Consider the following 20586-nt stretch of genomic DNA (forward strand, 5'->3'; position numbering starts at 1 on the left):
AACAACTGCTGATAAAGGGATTTACTACACCATGCGGATCGACCCTCTTCTTGTTAACCCTACGAATCGGGGGAGAGAATGGGCATCCACAAAAGCTCCTGCTTCTTACGTAGCTGTTGAACAGTCTTAATATTTAACTAATCAAGAAGTCTTTTTGATCCCCCATCGTTGTTCAGATTCGAAATACATCTTCAAATTCCTTTGAAGTGAATTTTTAGACTATGATATTGTACGTTTCGCTGCTTGCTTTACAATAGAAAAAGTATGACTCATGCGCTGTATCGTCATATCACGTAGTTTCAACTGTTCTGTCGGTAATGGTGACTGATGATAACATGCAAAGTTTCTTTTGCATTTCATTTGTAAGATGGCTAACGTAAACAGGTAAAGCACATTGGTCTTTATTTAGATTTGTAGGACATGAAAAAAGAGCACACTTTATCGAGCAGAAACAAAACAAATTAACGTGAGTACCCGTTATCGAATAACAGCAGTTGTTACGTGTATCAAGCAAGGGGATCCAGATAAGTGTCGAAGCTCTGTTAATAATTCTGTAGACAGGATGTTTACACGGACACCGAAGCAATTACGTTCGGGTCACTTCCTCAATTCCACGCGTCCATCCTTTTTTTCTACTTTGGCGCCTATTGAGTTATTTATAACTCCAGCTGGTGACAGTCCGTCTCGAACTTGATAGGTGTATGGCTTTTCGATTTACCATCTTTTTCAAACACATTACCTTCATGATATGCGCCAATCGTGTTTCCAGTTGATGGCTTTCTTGGTTTGAGCTCCTGAACCCACCTCATCAAGTGGAAAAGGGGTTAGTTAGTGAAGTCAAAAAAGAAACAAAATTGAACCAATATTTTATTCAGGTCTACGTCCACCAAGATCTGCTGCACGCCTCTCTGTGTTTACATAAGCCATCAAAGATTCCCAACATAATCTTCCAATATCCACACTTTTCATCATTATCACACCATCGATGACAGTTTGAAGCTGATTGTTCATTCGAATCCTCTCTACGGCCAGCTCTATTTCTGAAAGAGTCGCGATCGCGGGACTACATCTGGCTGGACCTAATGAATACAGCAGGTCTACGTAATCATAATAGGTTTCATCAAGTGGAAGTGCTTGCTTGAAAAAACACCACTGGATGTAAGCTTGCGATTCTACTTGTCCTGACATCACCACCTCCACCTGCTTAAAGTTGCGAAGTCCTCTTAGTGATGCGGTTTCACCTTCATCAAGCGAATCGATAACAATCTCCTCGAACACATTGAGCCTCTTCCACAACCCAACACACTGTTGATGAAACTTAATAGACTCACTGCTTGGTACCTTCTGACGGAGTGCATCGATTACACACGCAATTGACTTAACGTTTTCTCTCACATGTACGATATACGTTTGAACGGTTTCGAAGGTTTTCTGTATATCGTTGGTACAACTTTTCGTTTCGACACAGATGGCCCCACCAGTCCGCTGGATCATTATTGCACCTCTTTCTAATGTCGAGACCCCTCCGCATGATGAGAATTGTCTGCGTTGGTTACCTCTCGCGTTCTCCAGGGACGGCTCAGCTCTTCTCTCACTGTCTCTCAAGTCACTTCTTTCCATTCCACTGGTTTCTTGGTCAGTGACTCCACCGGCGTCACCACGGTTGTCCGACAAATTAGCGGCTCGGAGGGCTATTTTTTGCATCTCTCCTAGCGTAAGCCCTTGATACCCGTACTGTACTGTCCGTGGATTACTGATTAGAAGCGCTCTCCAGATGGAAAGTGCCCTAGACTCCTCCCTCCAGGTGCGGGATACGGTCGCACAAACAAGCAACTCACGTGCCGGTAGGAACGGTAATACGTTTTCAAGGAAAGACGTAATGAAAGGCTGTCGCCTCCTACGGGCAGGCGGCGGTGGCGCCGCCATTTCCATGCTATTTCGCGCTCCAACTAAAATGTGCCTTGTGCCCTTACTATTCCTTGGATTGAACGGCTACAAGAAGAGAAGAGAGAAGGCACTTCTACATTTCACTGTTGAACTTTCTGACGACGAGAGCCTTCTGCAGTTGTGTCGGCTCCCCGCTGCCCTTTCTCTCTGGTTGTGGCTACACGGGCGAGGCACCCCTACAGTGGTGCTGTGAGCGCGCAACTGTATCGCCGGCGCGGTGCGGCTGCCGGTGGTAGGGGTCGCCGTCGTCTTGCCCGTAGTGGAAGACTCGGCTGTCGGCGACGGTGTCCAGACTCCGCGGACCCCGGAGTCCCTGGCTTCCTCCGCAGCATTTCCGAGTTTCCCTTTGGGGTCCGGCTCGATACGGGGCACCCCCTCGCGTGATGGTATGACTCCTGAAAACGAGGAGGTTCCCCGCGTGGGATTGATCTCCGCTACTGTGTGTGTCGCCCGGTTTGATGCATTTTCTTCTTTCTTTCTTTCTACCTTTCTTTCTTTCAGTAATGTCGTCCAAGGTTGGTCAGGAGTTTTCACAGTATGTTACGGAGATTTCCCAAAGCCAGAGGCACCACGTTGCCGACCGGGTGGAACAGTTGGCCCGTCATCAGAGCAGGGCCTGGTATTATCTTGTGGGGTGCGTAACCTTCACAACGTCCAGTGTTATGCTGGTGTTCAGACTCTGGGGTCCACGTCACATATTTAAGAACAGTGTCTACTACACACGGCCCCTCCCCCCTGCTATTAGTATGGGTGTTGTGCTCTACGGAATACTGTACACATGTCGCGGGATGCTCATGCGCAGTCGTATTTGCACGATGATGGAGGACTATGAGTACGAACTAAAGCGAATCAGCGCGCACCACTGCGAGGAGGGAGTTAACCAGCTTGCGTGGTTACAGTTCGTAACTGAGCAGTTGAAACAAGGCGCTGAGCACAGATTCGACTTCAACAAGCTACGGAGCTAATGTTTCTTTTACTCTCTTTTGTTATACGACAAATCTCAACTGCGTTCTGACCGTTGGTTTAGACTTGTATGTTCGTTCATAACGTATTAACGTTCCACGTGTTTCCTTGAACGAACGGTCTTCCTTGGAGTACTTCGGTTTGTAACCCCATCGCGGCGGGCACCCGTATTTTTTTTTGAATTAATTATTATTTTTGTGGAGGGTTCTAGTATTCATAAGTTATAAGGGGATTGTATAGTATGAATTACAGGCGGGATTGTGGTGGACAGATTCGTTTTGAAAAGGTCCTTGCCTATTTTCTAGATGGTATTCCGCGACCATTTATCACTGTTGCCACGGATGCAGGGTTTGGTGAGACTTTTGGCTTCGGTTCCTTTGGCATAGCACCCGACTACACGGGACGAACCGAAGTTCTTCACTTCCCTGAGTTCAAGGAGAGCGATCTTTTCGACGCGATTTGCTCATGGAAGAAGGCATCATCATCTCCTAGCTCGAGAATAGGTTGTCATTACTCACCATATGTGGGAACATTTTGTTATGATGGAAAGAGGCAGTACATTCAAGTGTCACAGTTACAATCGCAGAGACGTTCGGTTCGAGTTCCTGTTGGGATTAGCGAGGAGGCTTTGTGCACCTCCGGTAAAAGTGGCCGTGATTTTAGGACATCATTGCTCATTGATTTATATGAGAATGTAGCCAAAGGATGTATAACTCATGAAACGGGTTGTTTGAGACGAATAGTCATATTAGCAACTCAAGGAACAACTGCTGACCATCGGGATGTTGTTGAGAGGACAATGAAAGAGATTGAACAGGTGTATATTAGGGTTTGTGTCGAAGCTATTTATGATTATATGAATCTCAATTCCCTTTTCCGCAGGATAATGGCACCCTTGCGCCTCGTTTGTCGCAATGAAGATATCAAAAGATTCGAAGAAGACAATGGACGGGATGACGGCTCTGACCACGGGGGATTTTTAGCATTTAACGAGTCCCTTTATTGTCTAAAACACTCGCTTATATGGTCTGAGGGGAAAAATGATTTTTTTGTGAGGTTACACCACTTGTGGTCGGATCGTTTTGAGAGGCTTGCTGTTTTCAACACAACTACCTTCAACTGGCGAACAGACGCGGATGATTTCCTTTCTCAGCTGGGATGTTCTATGAGGGCGGCGTTCACCAGAATAAGGATTGAGTTCTATACGGAGGTGGAACAACTTTTATTTACCACGATCCCCGAGGCAGGTACGCTTTTGTCGATGGATTTGAATGATTTAAAAGAGAGTGAACTGTGGCGTGTATTTTTGATGGTACGTATATTTTTAACCAACCGTATCAGGATTCTTATATCCGATGCAATTGATGATTTAGTATCATTCTTCGCTACTGGTGGGGATCGTATAGTGACACCGTTGAAGGCACGGAAAATGTCCCTTATTGAGGTGTATTTTGTCGTTGGTGGTTGTGGTTTACCAAGTTCTCCATCGTTCGCTCAACTTCATTTTGGTATCGCTGATCTGCTGGACGAATTACTCGACAGCGCAAACAACCTTCCTACTCCGGAAACTGTTATTATGCGAACGATTCAGTTTGAGAGACACTCCCTAAATTTGTTTGACGACGACAGCTTTCCAGGAAAAGCAACCCTAATAAGGTACCTAGGAGCAGCATGTACCGTAGTTGAGGACTTAACGGAGAAGTACTCGATGTTTGCTCGTATGCCGACACTAAACGGAGTGTGCTTCACCAAATGCTCGGAGGAAGAAGTTGTAAGCAATGTGAATTTGCTTCGCGAGACCATATTAGAAGTGGGGAAAATATCACCTGATGTGGTGTTTTGCGGCTGCATTGCTATTAACTGCACTGATGTGAAGAAATGGTACGTAAAACAATGGTCTTCTTACTTGAAAAGCTTTTTGAACATGGTTCAGAAAGACATTTTGTCTTTCATACGCTCATCATTGGAGAAATGCCGTAGTTACAACGATCAGTTATCGGTAATTCCAAACAGTGTTGAGGAGCTGGAGAAATTGCAATCTGATATTACATATGCAGAACATTTATCAAAGCAGATAGAGGCAGGCGATTGCAGAAGGGCTATCGAGTTCTTTAGTTACTTAGAAAAGCTTCTCATACCAGCAGATTCTCAACTGTATGAAGTAGCAGCAGAGCTCATGCGATGTCCCAACGAGCTTCTCGTGTTAACAAATAATGCGAAGAAGGCTTGCGCTGAGAGGAAGCCTGCTTTGGTTGTTCAGTTAGTTGAGTACCGCAATGACTTGCATGGTAAAATAACTGTGGTCCGTAATGGTGTGATTGAGTTATTGGGACTTCTCAGTGTTGATGTTTGTGACATATGTGCGCAAACATGTGAGGAGCTGCGAGTTATTGTTGACGACGTCGTCAAGGGAATTGACCACGTCTTTTATTGCGAAAAGTCACTTGGTCTCGAAACTGTCGAGACATTTGATGACGTACATCCCGTGTTGCGTGTTTTTGACGTTCTGGAACAGTTTTGGTGCAGCGTTTTTGATTCGACTCGGGTCAAGGATTACTATATAATTCCTCTCAGTGCCCTGAACAGTGAGAAAACTATCGATGAAGTCCAGCGATGCAGAAGGCTCCTTCATTCCTCAGTTCGGAATCTACGGGGATATCCGGGTTTAGTGTGTCTAGGGAGGCAACAAGAACAGGTGTTGGCAGACTTCGAGTCTCTGCAGACTCTTTTGGCATACTTATCAACACCTGGCTTGCGGAAAAATCACTGGAAGGAGATAGGGAGGATTCTCCAGCTTGGCAGAAAGCAGTCGACTCAGATTGATTCTAACGTCACACTAAAGCAATTACTTGAGAATGGTATCATTGATCACCTTGACGAGATAAAACTAATTGTAGACCCCGCTTTTTTAGATTTTGAGGCGGAAGCTACTTTGGAGCGCATGAAGAGTGACGCGAAGAAAACACGCTTTGTCTTTGAAGTTGCCGAGGGATCCAATGATGCCCTCATTCTTTCGCCGAGATGCAGGACCTCGATATCTTCACAGCTGGAAGCATTCTCACACGAGTTAAGTGCTTTACGTCAAGTTGAACATCTTAGTCAGTATACCATAAGTTCCGTAATGGAGTTCGATTCTGTTGTGCAACGAATGAAGGAGACATTACTAACGTGGGAGGACGTCGAGAAAGAGTGGAAGGAGGTGCTACCGTTTGGAATAACCCTTGAAACCACAACGGACGAGGATTTTATAGGACTCACTCCTCGAGACCTAAAATTATTGCGTGAGAAGGTGTCATCTACTAGTGATACTTTCAAGTCACTGGCAGCGACTTTGCGGAAAGCTCAGTACACTCTTTTTACGGCCATGATGCAGGAGAATATACAAGACCAGGTCACTTTGGCTCGTACAATTTTAGGTGATGTTCGAAAAATTCTTGCATCTTCACTTGACGCGAAGCGGGAGGTGTTCCCACGTTTTTATCTCATGGATGATGAGTCGTTGTTGTCGTTCTTGTCCGTTCACAACGCAACAAAACTGAAGCGCCACCTTACAACATTGTACAGCAGGGTTTGTGACGTTAATCTGGAGGGAAATGTTGTGACGTCGTTTATTACTACTGATGGTTCTGTGCTTAGAACGGACACCCCCATTGAGTTATCACCTCTACCTGTTGAACAATGGATGAAAACGTTTGACAGAACGTTACGTTCCTCACTTCTCAACGAAATAAAAATGTCGGTGGAAAATCATTACCGCATGGATACCTTGGTTTGGTTGGGTGATTCATGTGTACAGGTGATCGATGTAGCTCTTCGCACAATCTGTCACCATGACCTGCGGGAGGCTGTTTCTGTTGCTGGCACGGCAGGCATGAACGCATATACCCGCCGTTCAAAAGATGTTTTGGAAGAATATGTACGACTTGCTGATGATACCTTAGGTGCCAGAGTTCAGAGAATCCTTAGTACTGCCATTACCTCTCTCTTACGGTACCGGGATGAACTGCGACTGGTCAGCAAATCCGGTGTTGAAACGCTGGAGGATCTTAAAGCCACAGCGATGGTGCAAACGTTGCTGGAAGGCGGAAAAATTGTTGTACAGATGATGGGCCTTCAGTTACCCTACGGTATGGAGTTTTTTGGAGACTATAACATTCCCATTTTGACTCCTGAGTATGTTGAGAAGGGATTGTGCAGCATGCTTATGTCGATAAGAGCATCTTCCTTCCCTATTCTTATCGGGAAGAACAACGAAAACTCGGAGCTAGAATATTATGCACAGTACTTGGGCCGCTTCTGTTGGTTCCTCCAATGCCATCCGACTCTGCCATTCGAGGGCATTGTGCGTGCCTTACGTGGTTGCTTGGGCGCGGGAGTGATATTGTGCCTAAAGGACATTGAACTTCTGGGCAGGGAGTTAGCCGATTCAGTCTCAGCGCTTCTCAAAGGTGTTGAGTCAGCATGTCGCAATGAAAAGAGACACAATGACGGTGGTATGTCAACGGTAGAGTTTCAGGCAGGCGATAATTCTATATGTGCCATCAGGGATGCGTGCTTTCATGTTGTTCTCACAACACGTGAGCTCGATGAAATACCCACCGCTCTCAGTCTTGCCTTTCGACCGATTTATGTACCTTCTGTGGACCTAGGGTTGCTCGCCCAGGGTACGCTCCAGGCACTTGGGGTGCCTCATTTCGCAAGTATTGGGCAAAGACTGGCCACAATGTTTTCCCAGTTTGTTGCGATGTTGCCTGCTGTCTTCACGTGCAGGAGTTTCTTGTCGGTAATTCGAGACGCTGCTGACTGCAAAACGGGGACAATGGCTGAAAGTCTGTGCTCGGCATTTTTGCGGCAGTTTTGGCACGTTATTGAGTCGGACGAGCGACTGCTGAAACTCTTCGAGTGGAACGTTGTTCACACACTTGGGATCCCGCGACACGTCTTGGAGGAGGTATTGGAGAAGTTCAAGTCAAAGTTGGGGTTCGATAGTTGTTTGGAACGTTTTACCTACTTCATGAAATTCAACAAAAACGCCATGCTCGTGGGGTCTGCATATTCCGGGAAGACCCCGTTGTGGAAGAGTTGGGTCGGGGACACGCACTATATTGTCCTTTCCCACCGGCTTCTATGCTCGGCGGAAGTGTATGGCGACGAATCCCGACCTGGTTTACTTGTTTCCATTGCTAGGAAGTGGGACCCGATATCGACTCATACGATTGTGATGGAACACACGAACGTGGTGGATGTACCCACTTTTTTGGAGAGCGCAGCGCATGTAAGAGTCCGGTCGTACTCTGGACCGGATTTTATACAAGGTTCGTCAACACGCATTATCACTGTGGTTACTACCTTAGAATCTGCCAATCCACGTATAGTGAGTGAGGTGGCTATATATGCCCTGCCGGAGCCGTCTGGATGGAAGGATTTGCTAAAAAATGAACTCTACAGCGATCCGAACTGTAGCCCAGGCGCGGCATTCCCTGTAATATCGGCACTTATCGAGGCTGTGCTCGACGTGAGCGCAGTGCCAAGGATTTCTAGTTTAGACGAAGATGTGTTCGGCGTTGTGTGCCGCTGCTCCAGGTTTTACAAGCGATGGTATGCGTTTGCGCGATCGTGTGGCAAGGCGGAGGGCGAACATTCAAGCGATGATGTTTTCGCATCTCAGTGCGCTGTTTTTGCGACCTGCTGGTCGGTTATGTTATGCATGCAAGTAAGCGAAATCTCTACGGGTATTGTTGCGTTTAAGAAGTCGCAAAGTGGCCTAACAGCTGTGGCACAGCATATAGGTGTGGATGAGAATGTTATATTTCCACCAGACGACGACCTTTTGAACTATATTGCGACACCATTTGGGTGGAAGAAATTGGGCAAGGAGGCTAGTGATGTTGGGTTTCCTACCCCGTGGGCGTCCAGGGATCCGGGTGTAAACTTTAAACAACACGCGTGGACGTACTTTTTCCCCTTGCGTTCACGACAGCGGACGCTAATGCACTTAGAATATATGGCCGCGGTGGGCCAGCCAGTTCTGCTTGTGGGGGAGCGGGGTCAGGGGAAGTCGACTCTCTTAAATCACATGCGGTGTAGCAGCCGGTGGGCATATGAGTTGGTTCACAACACGGTAGCGTGCACCGCTGGAGATGTACAGGATGCATTGCTTCAGGGTCTTTCTCGCTCCCAACACAACACATATGTACCTTCATCTGGGCAGAGGTTAGTGCTATGTGTTGATGATGTCCACCTCGTTGGAGAAATGGGATATCCCCAAGCCATGTGTGTCTTCGCTTTCATTGACCACTACTCTGCTCTGTGCACACCGTCAAAGGGCTACGTGCCCATAAAGGATGTTATATGTGTAGGAACCTCGTTACCGACACCGCCTCACGAACCTGAGGTGGAAAACAGCGTCCTTCGGATAATGATACCAGATTTTATTGAGGATGAAATACTGCATGAAGTGGAGAAACTTATTGGCAAAACAAGGGGCGTACGGCGCGGAGAGGGGTTTTTGAAGGGCGTGGGCGACTTTCTCATTGCCTCGCAGAGTATGGCTTTCCACTTCATAAATTCGCTGCTCGGGGACAACCACTCGGGTTTAGATCGGCTGAAGAGTACACTGGCGAGCATCGAGGGGATTTGTGCATTCGAAGACACGTCTCTCCTGAGTTTTTCTGATGACAGGGCCGACAATCAATCACAGTTACCCTATCCTTACGTTCTTCTCAGGGTTGTGGACAAGGTGTTGCGTATTCTTTCCACTCAGTTAGATGAGGCGAGTATCGTAAAGGGTATATACCATTCGGTTTACACGTTTTTCATGCCTCTTATTGCTGGCGAAGGCCGCCGAGAAGAGTTAATGGCTGAGCTTCTTAAGATGGCGAAGGAGACCATGCGGTACTCCCCTGGCGCACGCCAGCGCGAGGGTGCTGACGAAACCTACGTAACTGAGGTGTTGAACAGCCTTGAGTATCCATCTGTGGGACACGACGTCATCAGGAAATGGCTGGAGAAGCACGACGTGATGATGCCGCCTGCCCTTGTCGATGAGATCCGTAGTGAATCCCCTTATATATCGACGGGCAAGTCGCGTATGGAATCGCCGTCCACAAAGGAGGCACAGCAACAGGCAGCCGTTGGGGGGGCGCCGCATGTGAATTGTACCCCACATTGGACGGTTTCGTTGATATCAGATGTGCACCATTGTTTGAGACAGGAAGGCTCTCATGTTGCTCTTGTTGGGGCCTACGGCATCGGCATCCGTCGAGCACTGCACGTGTGGGCCGCCGGAAGGGGCGTGAACTTGAGGTCATTGCTGTCTGATTTTGCTGCTCCGGATGCGAAGAATTCGTTTACTCGAGAACTCATTGAAATCCTGCAAGGCACCTGCCGTAGCGGGAGTCGCATGGTGGTGTTTGTTCCTAATGAGGTGCTAACACTGGTTTGGCCACTGAGTCTTCTTTATTACACACTGCGCGGTGGTAATGTTAGGCAACTGTTTTCTGTTGAAGAGCAGCTGTACCTATTACACGGACGGCGGGGCATACAACGCCAAAGTGGGAAACTCACTCCTGCGGAAGAGGTGCAGTTGCGGGAACGCATTTCCTCCCGTTTGAGTATTGTAGCACATTTTGTTAGCTTTGAGGAAATGAGGCGTCTGGGCACTGTGATTCCTTTCGTACTGCAAATGCTTCCCGTGGTGCTGCACGCCCCGGATATGCTGAGAGAACATGTCGATGTGGTGATCCGCAGCGAGAAGGCGACATTTGTCGTACAAGAAACGGGGAGGGCCGAAAGTGCGGATGTACCGCCAGGGGGAGAAGGTCGTGGAAAGGATGCACCTGTGGAGTCCATACCCTGCTTTTTGGGAGTTCCTATGGATACGGAGACGCTACTGGGACGTCCCTACTCTCAGCTTCTATGTGACATATTTTTTTGTCTACGAACAAACACCGAGATTTCTGTTGAGCAGTTGCAGGAGTTCGCCACACTAGCTAACCGTCTTAGAGGGACTTTGTTTAGGATATGCCATTGTGTCTCTCAGTCCCTTAGAGTTGACGATCTGTTCAACGCCATTCCCACAAAAATGCAGGAGTACGCCAACAAAAGTAAAGAGGCGGAGGAGACGAAGGTGACCGTTGTCCAGCACCGTGGGGAGCTGGTGGCTAGGTTGGAGAGGTCCAAGGAGTGCGCCACACGGCATCAGAGTGAGTGGGAATTTTTGCAGAGGAAGTCATGCGACTTGTTGCCGCTGGTGACCGCGGCGGAAAACGCGCTTCGCCTAAAGAGGGAAAGTATCAGCGATGGTCTTTCCTCTACAAAAGCTCGTTTGTGTTCAATGAAGACGGCGCAAATCAGGCAATATGCAAGCAGCTTGCCTTCGCCTAAGGGCGTGTTGCTTGTAAAGGCTGTCTGTAGGGTGTTGGGGGAGGATCTTCGTGCAACGTCGACAAGAGATGTGTGGGACCGCGGTAGAAGCATCATGACAGCATCCAAATTTATCGCCCGGCTCCGAGATTTGGATCATGAGAGTTTGTCGTACGAGTCCCTTGCGAGTGTCCATTCCTCGTTGCGCGGTGTACGGTTTACCGATGTTTCACCCTTTGCTGATGCTTTGTCGGATTACCTTTTGTCCGTCATGGAGGCTGTGCGGGTGAAGAAGGAGCTGCAGATTGAACAGATGGAATTAGACAGCTTGCGTCTTGAGTACACAACTATTGAAGATAGAAAGAACGAAGCGGGGTGTGGCGTCTCCGAGTCCAGAAGGAAAATTGAATGTGTTGAACAGGAAGTTAACAACGTAGATGAGAAGAGCCAGGGCCTAGAAACGACGGTAGTGGATATGACGAAGCGCCAAAAATCCCTTGAATTTATAACGGACGCTCTGGATAGGTTTTCCTTGTTCCATACACCAGGCAAAACTGCGGCGCAGTGCAACGAGATGGCAAAGGGTGAGGGTGCCGTTATTATGGTTGCTGCTCATTTTGCGTTTTTTGCCTCTTTACCACTTGAGGTGCAACGGTCCTGCCACAAAGCTCTGTACTCACTTCTTTGTGATTGGGGTATCCAAGCCCCGGCGGATTTGGAGGACCCCGCAGCTTCACTGCTGTTTCCTAGCGTCGACGAGACGGTCGAAAGTTTGCTTCTATCGGCATGTTCTACCTATGAACGACAATGCATCGCAGGATTGCTCCAGAAGATCTTTTCCAACTGCCCGATCTTTTGCGGTGTAACAAACGTTTTTGAAGAGGTTTTGGGCCGCTGTCTGGCGTTCATCTGCGGTGACTGCGTCGTTGTTTCCGTAATGCAGAAGGACTTCTGCGACGAGGTGGTTAGGGCAGCTAGTTCGGGGATCGGTCTACTCATATGTGACGTGCATGCCCCTTCTGTGCTGGAGCGTTTGCGACCTCTACTGTTGTTGCTGAAGGCGTTACCGCAGGCGGCGCTGCAAAAGCGTAACTTGAGGTGCACACTATTTGGGCAGGAAGTGCCTGTAAAGCCCAGTTTTCTCATGGTTTGTGTTTCTCCTGCGGTTATGCTACACGAAGAAGCTAAGGCTGCCACGCGTTGCTACACTACGGTCGTCAACATTCCCAGTCCGCGTCGGATAGAGGAGGGAGTTCACACGATACTCTTAGGGTGCCCGACGGCGTACGCAAGACCATTGGTGGAGAATGTCTTTAGTGTGCGCGACAAGCAAGACAATGACGCACTCTGTGCCTTTCGTGTAACGCTACCAGAGGTCAGAGAGATGTTAAGCGGTGACCTTGACGAGCTGGCTGGGAACAACAACGGCGAGCTCGAACGACTTGATTTCCTTCTTCGCGAGTTGCACACCCTCCACATGACTGTGCTACGCATCGAGGCGCACAACAAAAGCGTGCAAAAACCACTGGCCTCTTTGTGGGAGGGACTTAAACGGGGGATTCAAGCGGCGGAGCGGGCTGTACGTGTCATAGAGAAAGAGATATTAGGAAGGTTGTGGGAATGGCGCATGCTGGAACCGTTCATTGTGGGTGCAACAAACTTGTCGAGTGCCTACGTGCGTCGCATATCACCTGGAACTTTTGACAAGCTACCACCACCACAGAGAGACTTTTATGCAACGGTAAACTTCGTTGAGAGCCTTGTGGATGTGATGGCTTCCGGCTGGCCCATGGAACTGCGTGGCATCTTCGCATGGTATATTCTGTCCACCGTGGTGCACAGCTGCGGCTTTATGTTGGCTCACTCGGGTGTGCTGTATTCTTCCCACATCACCTTTCTCACTTCCCAACAATACGATGTACTGAACCGGCTGCTCACTCGGCAAAATATTGCTGCTGATAAGCAGACAGTAAGGAACCTGTACGAATCATCAATGGACCCGTTGCTAAATAGTATTGCCCGTGATAACTCCACGCTTGATGACACCGAGAGCGGTCTGAGTTTGGAGAGCACGCTCTTCGTTAAGGATACAAATACTTCATGGGTGTTGAAAGCTGGTGAAGAATTAATCCGTTTCCTTTTTCAACAGTGGATGTTGCTGAACCACAGGGCATGCGATGCGGCTGCTTCTGACCTCTATGCCGCGTTTTTCACATCGGTGAAGAAGAAAGTCACGGAAGAGGGGGGTTTGTCGATATACGACTCCCTTGACAGTCAGTGCACTAATCTGCGGTATAGTGAAGAATGGTGGCAGTTTTCCGGGAACACATCGATTCCATTGCTTCTGAAGGGAGCCAACACACATGAATTGGTCGGTTATGTTAGGCAGCGTGCGAACTCGGCTAGTTTCTTCTTTCGGTACCTCACCGTAACCAATGTAAGGGACTTGGATCAGCTTGTGGGTTATGTCAGTCATTCATTTCAACAACCTCCTACCCACGTTGTGCGTGGCCACTGCGTTATGGCCGTGTTTGTGCCGCCAGCTGGCGTGTCTGAGGAGGCGTCATTCCTGCAAGCAATTTCAAGCAGGTTCTCTGCCTTATGGCGGTACGGGATATGGGGTCTACTCCGGGGTGGTGGCCACTCGACACGCACACCTGTTGTACTGTGTTGCACTGTTAGGGGCGCCCCTAATATGGTACGGAATAACGTGGTTCGCGCCATGCAGGAGTGGTGCTTTCCCGTAGTAGTGGATTCGGTGTCACCGCGGCACCAGTTGCTTTCCGTCATTGGGGGGAAGGTGTTTGCTCCACCGTGGAAAAGAGAGGGTGTGACACTTCTTCTTGAGAGGGAATGTACCAAATCGGGGGCCAGTTGCAGTCACTTGGACTCCTGCAAGAGAGGCGACCGGGGCAACACCATGGTTACGCCGTTGGGCTATGTCCTCGAGCTACACGCCGGAATCAGTGCTGGGGGTGCTGTCCAGCGTGCTCTTGTGGAGGATAGGGGACTTGACAACGTATTCACTGATTTGTATCGGACGGACATCAACACTGATGATCTTCTTCTCATCCTGCGTCTCGTTTCGCTCAAACAGCTAGATGACCCACAGGAGGAGGAGCCGTCATCCAAGAGGCACCCATCCACTACTTTACACGCCGCAACCCACACTGTGTCAAGTACGGAGCTGAAGAGCGCAACCTTGCAGAGGAGGTCAATTAGTGAGCGGCTGTACCGTCTCTTTAATAAAGTGGCTTACCTCGTGTACACATCTCGAAGCGAAAGACATCAAGGTTGTTTGCTAATTGAAAACATGCTGTACGAGCGTGGTCCCCTGTTGATGCTGAGGGATGACGGGCGTTTGTGCTACAGCACTGCACTGGACGAGCTTCTCAGGGAGAAGCCAACTGATGAGGTCTTCATGGCGACTCTGCGTCGTTCCGACAAAAGTTTCCTCCATCTTTGTGGAGACGACCACACGATTGTGACATACCGAAGCATGGCAAGTAGTGCCTTGCGGAGAAGCCTTTGTGGTGTTCCTTTCTCTACGAGGGCTGATCCGCTGTTTAGCACCTCAGATGGACCATTATGCTCACAGGGTGGGGTAGATGGTGCTTCTCAAACGGAGCCCCATGAAGACTTTGAGTCAAATTCGGCTGTATCGTTACTGCTTGTGTGGGAGGGGGTCTATGGAGAGAAAACTGTCAGGGCATTGGAACGCGCCCAGCACAAAGAGTTATCCTCACGGCTGCGAGTTGCGACAGCGCAGTTCAGGGGATGGCAGCCCGGGTCCGTTCTCAGTGTATGGCTGCCTGCGTTGCAGTATCCAAAGCTCCTGCTCAATATACTCTTGGCAGATGCGTTGGAGCGGAAGGGTGATTTGCTGAGCCACATTGAGGCGGTTTTGGTAGTGACACGGCGCTACATGCTCCTTCACGACGACGTCCTCCTCACTGGTGCTGCGCCCTCGCGGCAATTGGAGCGGGAGGTATCGATACAGGCCGGTTGGAAGCCATGTGAAATGAGATGGAACAAGGAGGTAGGTGCCAGCAAGCATGATATGGATATCGTTATCGCCGTTCGATATCAGAGCGATTTTACAGACTGTCCTTCGCGACAGCCGAGTGGCGTACTGTGGGACCTGCGTTCAGGGAAGAAGGGCTCTGAGCCACGCCAGGAGGGCAGTGCGATGTGTAATAGCGTTCTTTTCTTGACAGAACCTGAACCCCCTCAGGTTTGCGACGTGGTAAAACGGTCCGTCGCCACTGTGCCGGTGGTTGGACTAGATCTACAGTGGGCTGTGAGTCACCCCCTGAATCCCGACGATAAGCCCGACGAGGCAACCAGCCGCGTGTGGCAGCCCCTATTCGAACTACCACTGTACGTCACAGTACCGGCTTGTGAACGGTCGGAGTTAAACGCGACACCCCCGCGATCTGTGGGGCAAAGACCACCGGGCGGCAGAGGAGGTGGGCGTAAAGCATTGGCGTCCAGTGGTCCTGTGGTGGACACCCTTGGTGACAGCTTGGGGTTCTTTATAGCCGTATCGTGACCGAGGGTGGGTTGACTCATTTTTTTTTTGAATAGTTGTGGTGAATGCCTGTGACGCGTTGCTTCGTGAACGTAGTCGTGGCGCCGTGAAACTTGAAAATGAGGGCGTGCGTTCGTTTGCTGTCTCTTTTTTTCTTTCATCGTTGTCTCAGGTTGGCTCCCTCGAGGAGGGTATTCCATTATTTCCCGTCGGATATGTATAGCAAATCTTTCTTTCGTATCTGTTATTGTCAATGATCGGCGACTCGGTGTGGGAGCCGATGTTTTCATGGCTGTGGTCATGTATCTGCATATAAAAGTTGGTAGATGTCTTCGTTAATTGTTTTTTCTTCGAACCGTTTCCGCATCGCTTCAATAACTGTATGATTTTTTTCCCTGCTACCTCTTAGATTTACAACAGGGGAGGATTTGTGTGAGCATTGTTCTGCTTTCCTCTTTATAGCTCCCACCGATTTTCGCTTCTATTAGCTGCGCACCCATATTGTCACTGCTACTTTCCACTGAGCCGCGGGTGGTGCGGCTGCACTGTCGTAATGCAGAAACTGTGGCACGACCTCTACGAGGCGGAGACGCTCTCAGATGCAAGGCGCGCAGTGCTGTCAACTGTTCCGCAGTGGGTTCCTTGGCTGGGTGGTGGCGTATGTCTCATAGCGTATGCGGCGGTTTTACGCACGAGGCTCTTCTTAGCAAGATGGCGGCGAGCGGCCCGCAAGCGAGCGGAGCGTAAGTTTTCTGGCTTTAGGCGGTGGAAAGGGTGTGATGCTCCACCACCATGCGTGGTGATCACGCGCATCGAGGAGGAAGTTGACGGAGACGAGGACGGTGACGGCGGTAGCGACGCGGAGGGAAGCAGATGCGGCGATGGGGGTGCCGCCACCACGTTATCGGTGGGGGACATAGCAGAGTTTCGCTGTAGCGTTGGGCTGCGCTCCCCGCGTGATGACGACCTCCTGATCATGATCGAGGAGATGCTTTTGGTCGATGACGTACCTGATGGATGGGTATTGTGTCGTACCACTTCCGGGGTGGTACGATTCATGAACCTCAATACGCAGGAGCTCTGTCTTTTCCCGCCTGGGCGGCAGGGGAGGGGGCACTACATACGTAAGGAGTTGCGACGGCGCAATAAGCTTGAAATCGAGAGTGGGTTTAGTTTATCGTATAATAATGACGAGGTGTTTAACGAGTCCTGGGGAGGGGGTGGCGGTCACACCGGGAAATTCCCCATTAACGATAGCCTCGGCAAAACCTCTGAAACAGATTCTTCACTACAAAGGAACCATAGCAGGGGCACAGACAGGAGCACACGAGACGACGCCCACTTCGTTTCTGACGAGGACACGCTAAGTTTTAGCAGCGATGAGGCTGACCTCTACGGTGAGGGTGAGCGATCTGCCTTTCGGCGCGTGTTCCGATACTTCCTCGAACGAGAGAAGAGGAGGATAGAGAGAGATGTGGAGATGCAGTTCTGGAGCTGTGATACAAACGGTGATGGCACGGGTAAGGATGACAATGTCGCGAGTGCTAAGGTAGAAAACTGTGGCCTACGGTTGTTAGTTTCCAACGGATCTCCCGGGCAAAATATGCGGGATATCGTTAGTAGACCCAACGGTTGTGATTAAGAAGGTAAACACAGATGGGGACATGTGTCAAGGGAAGAGGCACAGCCGTGTGCATGGAATCAAAGGTCGTAGGGGTTACATGTTTAGGGAGTGTGATCCTAAGTACCAATGAAGCAAAGGTGTTAAAAAAATGTTTTTTTCGCTAGTTCAACGTGTTAGGGTTTCTAACTCAAAATCACAGCAGTTTTTGCTTTTCTGTACAAATAGTTCGTTGTCGGTATATACACATCATTTTCACGCTCTCTGTTCACATTGCTCCGTGTGTTTGCCCACCACTGAGCCGCTTTCTGTTAGAGGTTTGTTCACTAACCCCTCACTTCCGTTACTCCTTTTTCGGGAAACGATAGTACTCCACAATGGCCGGCAAGGAGGTGAAGAAGGCTGTAAAGCCCACCAAAAAGGCTGGGGTCCCGTACAAGAAACCTGAGGTTACCCAGAAAAAGGCAAAGGCTTCTGCTGCAGCACCATCACCCTTCGTGGCGCGCCCGAAGGATTTTGGTATCGGGCGTGATGTCCCTTATGCTCGTGACCTTTCACGATTCATGCGGTGGCCCACGTTCGTGACGATGCAGCGTAAGAAGCGCGTGCTACAGCGACGCTTGAAGGTACCCCCGGCGCTGAACCAATTCACAAAGGTGCTTGACCGCTCCAGTCGCAACGAGCTGCTGAAGTTGGTTAAGAAGTACGCCCCGGAAACCCGAAAGGCGCGTAGGGATCGTTTGACAAAAGTTGCAGAGGAAAAGAAGAAGAACCCCAAGGGGACCGTGTCAACGAAAGCCCCTCTCTGCGTTGTGAGTGGTCTGCAGGAGGTGACGCGCACAATTGAAAAGAAGACGGCGCGCCTTGTGCTCATCGCCAACAACGTGGATCCTATTGAGTTGGTGTTATGGATGCCGACTCTGTGCCGCGCCAACAAGATTCCGTACGCCATCGTGAAGGACAAGGCACGCCTGGGTGATGCGATTGGTCGCAAAACCGCCACGTGTGTTGCCTTTACTGACGTCAACGCGGAGGACCAGGCTGCGCTGAAGAACCTTACTCGCTCTGTGAATGCCCGCTTCCTTGCTCGCAGTGACGTTATCCGTCGCCAATGGGGAGGTCTGCAGTTGTCGCTCCGGTCTCGCGCTGAACTGCGCAAGAAGCGTGCTCGCACTGCTGGAAATGATGCCGCCGCTAAAGCCGCTTAGTAGTCTGCCTTCAGTTGGGACTTACAATCCTACTCATTTTTTTTTCTATTTTTCGTTAAAAATTTTATGATTCTATCAGCCGTGCACGGCTGAGCGAAGTCCGTTCTTCGGTAACTGCATTTTGGTCGTTTAGTGTTTCTCTTACCTTCCTTCCGATCAACTTCACACGCATTTGAAATATCGTTCTCCCCCTTTATTTCTTTCACGTTGGCACACCTTCGGACATTGAATTCAGTATAGTGAGTAGTTCTCCTCAGTCGGGTTGGCCCTCTGCAAAAGCTTGGCGGGCGCGTAGGACTTGAAGGGCGTGTAGAGCACTCAAAAAAAATAAAATAAAATTTGACTGATCCTCTCCATTTTCTAAAAACGTAGACTGACACGTTTCGTCGTCTTCTAATTGAGGAGAAGCACAGAGGGTGGCGAAAACAGATATCAATAATCAGAAGACAATAGCGAAACAAGGGGCTTGCTGGGGAAGAAGTGATTTGAGGTTTGGTGGGGGTGGAGAGTGCGCTTAGCCTTCGCCGTTTTCCCGTACCGGAGGCGCAGTGTGCCAACTACAGGCACTTAACTCGTGTACGGGGTTTGTGTGTGAGGCGCCGGGAGACTATTAAGAATAGTTGAGGTAAGAGGTAAGGAAGCAGATGACGTCCAAAGTTGAGGAGCTAGTAGGTGAGGTGGAGGAGGCCCTGGAGAAGCTTGTGAACGCTTCTGACTCCATCTTCAATGCTTCAACAACCCTAGACAAGAAACAGGCAGAGTTATCGGCGAAACCTGTCATGCGGGAGGCACGCAGCAAAGTGGAAATGCTAAATGACGAGCTACGGCGGACGGAGGATGCCGCTGTGCGGTCACACTACGAGAAGGTTTGCAGGGCTGCTGAGGAGAAGATTCGTGTGCTTGACGCTGAAATAAAGAAGCATGTCTACGCCAAGCATACCAAAGTAGCACTAGAGAAGACACATGCCGAAAGGCGGGAGGAGGAGCTCTTAGGCCCTGGTGGGGCGGATGGGTCGGGATTTAAGGACTCGCAGCAGGTACTTGAGGCTGCAGTGAACGTTCAGAAGGACATGCTTGTCTCCCTGCAGCGGACGGAGAAGGTGATGATTATGACGGAAGAAACGGGACAGGAGACCCTTCAGGCTCTGCAGCGGCAGACCGAGCAGATGTATCAGGTCGATGAGGGTTTGGAGGAGCTGCAGGGACAGTTGGATAGAGCAGGGCGGGATGTACGATGGTTTTTCAGGCAGTTGGCCGGTGATAAATGCTTTTTGTCCCTTTTCGGCATTCTGGTGGTAGCTATGGCAGTTTTGATGGGCGTCATGATATACAAAAAACGGCAGGCGAAAAAGAACGCTGAAAAATGATTAGAGAAGGACAGGTACGGCGAGGGGGGAGGGGAAAATGGCCGGTGATGGGTTTTGTGCGTGGCCACGCCAAAAACTTTTCGCTTACCCTTGATCTCCATGCCTTATGCGGTCTTTTCTTTTGCTTTTTTGTTCCTTCACGACGGACTGTGGTGCGCCGAAAGTCCCTTAATGAAGCACATTCTTTGTGTTTGGTGTACGCTGCTGTGGGTCTCGTTTACTGTTATGTTTTTCTGTTCTTCCGTTCTTGCTGCCGGGTTGCCCTTTGTTCGCCCCTTCAAATTATTTTACAGTTACCTTCATATCGGCGTTTTTCAGCTTTTGCTATTATCTTAAGGTGTCATATTGGTTTGCTGCAGGGGCCTTTTCACACGTATTGACGGGAACAAATGAGTGGGGGTCGCATATACTGGCGAGGAAAAGGTGTTGTGCACTTGTGCTTTGTTTGGTTTTTTTCGAATACCCGTTACTCGGGTGAAAGCTTCCTTCCCCTCCGTGGAGATTGTAGTTGGTGCTGTCTTAATTTCCCCTCGCTGTTTCCCTATGTGATGATGTGCATTGACACTCGCCCTGCAGTCTCCCCCC

General features: G+C 49.5%; 5 protein-coding genes and 1 pseudogene across 6 annotated transcripts; 5 read left to right on the forward strand and 1 right to left on the reverse strand.

Annotated features, from left to right (window-relative positions):
* Window positions 1–867: 867 nt before the first annotated feature.
* Window positions 868–1932, reverse strand: TEOVI_000624600 (uncharacterized protein; the record flags this gene model as incomplete). The annotated part of the gene is made up of 1 exon (XM_067221384.1): window positions 868–1932. One exon carries the CDS (start codon window positions 1930–1932, stop codon window positions 868–870), a length of 1065 nt encoding a protein of 354 aa, XP_067077485.1.
* A 473-nt stretch (window positions 1933–2405) lies between these two features.
* TEOVI_000624700:pseudogene lies at window positions 2406–2912 on the forward strand (annotated as a pseudogene). Its single transcript has one exon. A coding segment is annotated over exon 1 (507 nt).
* Window positions 2913–3151: 239 nt separating this feature from the next.
* On the forward strand, window positions 3152–15826 carry TEOVI_000624800 (Dynein heavy chain, N-terminal region 2, putative; the record flags this gene model as incomplete). The annotated part of the gene is made up of 1 exon (XM_067221385.1): window positions 3152–15826. The coding sequence occupies one exon, from the start codon at window positions 3152–3154 to the stop codon at window positions 15824–15826; it is 12675 nt and encodes a 4224-aa protein (XP_067077486.1).
* Window positions 15827–16358: 532 nt separating this feature from the next.
* On the forward strand, window positions 16359–17447 carry TEOVI_000624900 (uncharacterized protein; the record flags this gene model as incomplete). Its single annotated transcript, XM_067221386.1, has 1 exon — window positions 16359–17447. The coding sequence occupies one exon, from the start codon at window positions 16359–16361 to the stop codon at window positions 17445–17447; it is 1089 nt and encodes a 362-aa protein (XP_067077487.1).
* Window positions 17448–17803: 356 nt separating this feature from the next.
* TEOVI_000625000 (60S ribosomal protein L7a, putative) lies at window positions 17804–18634 on the forward strand (the record flags this gene model as incomplete). Its single annotated transcript, XM_067221387.1, has 1 exon — window positions 17804–18634. The coding sequence occupies one exon, from the start codon at window positions 17804–17806 to the stop codon at window positions 18632–18634; it is 831 nt and encodes a 276-aa protein (XP_067077488.1).
* A 644-nt stretch (window positions 18635–19278) lies between these two features.
* Window positions 19279–20001, forward strand: TEOVI_000625100 (uncharacterized protein; the record flags this gene model as incomplete). Its single annotated transcript, XM_067221388.1, has 1 exon — window positions 19279–20001. One exon carries the CDS (start codon window positions 19279–19281, stop codon window positions 19999–20001), a length of 723 nt encoding a protein of 240 aa, XP_067077489.1.
* Between the last annotated feature and the right edge of the window lie 585 nt (window positions 20002–20586).

Source organism: Trypanosoma equiperdum (genome assembly GCF_001457755.1).
Source record: "Trypanosoma equiperdum strain OVI genome assembly, contig: ctg_1425, whole genome shotgun sequence".
NCBI lineage: Eukaryota > Euglenozoa > Kinetoplastea > Trypanosomatida > Trypanosomatidae > Trypanosoma > Trypanosoma equiperdum.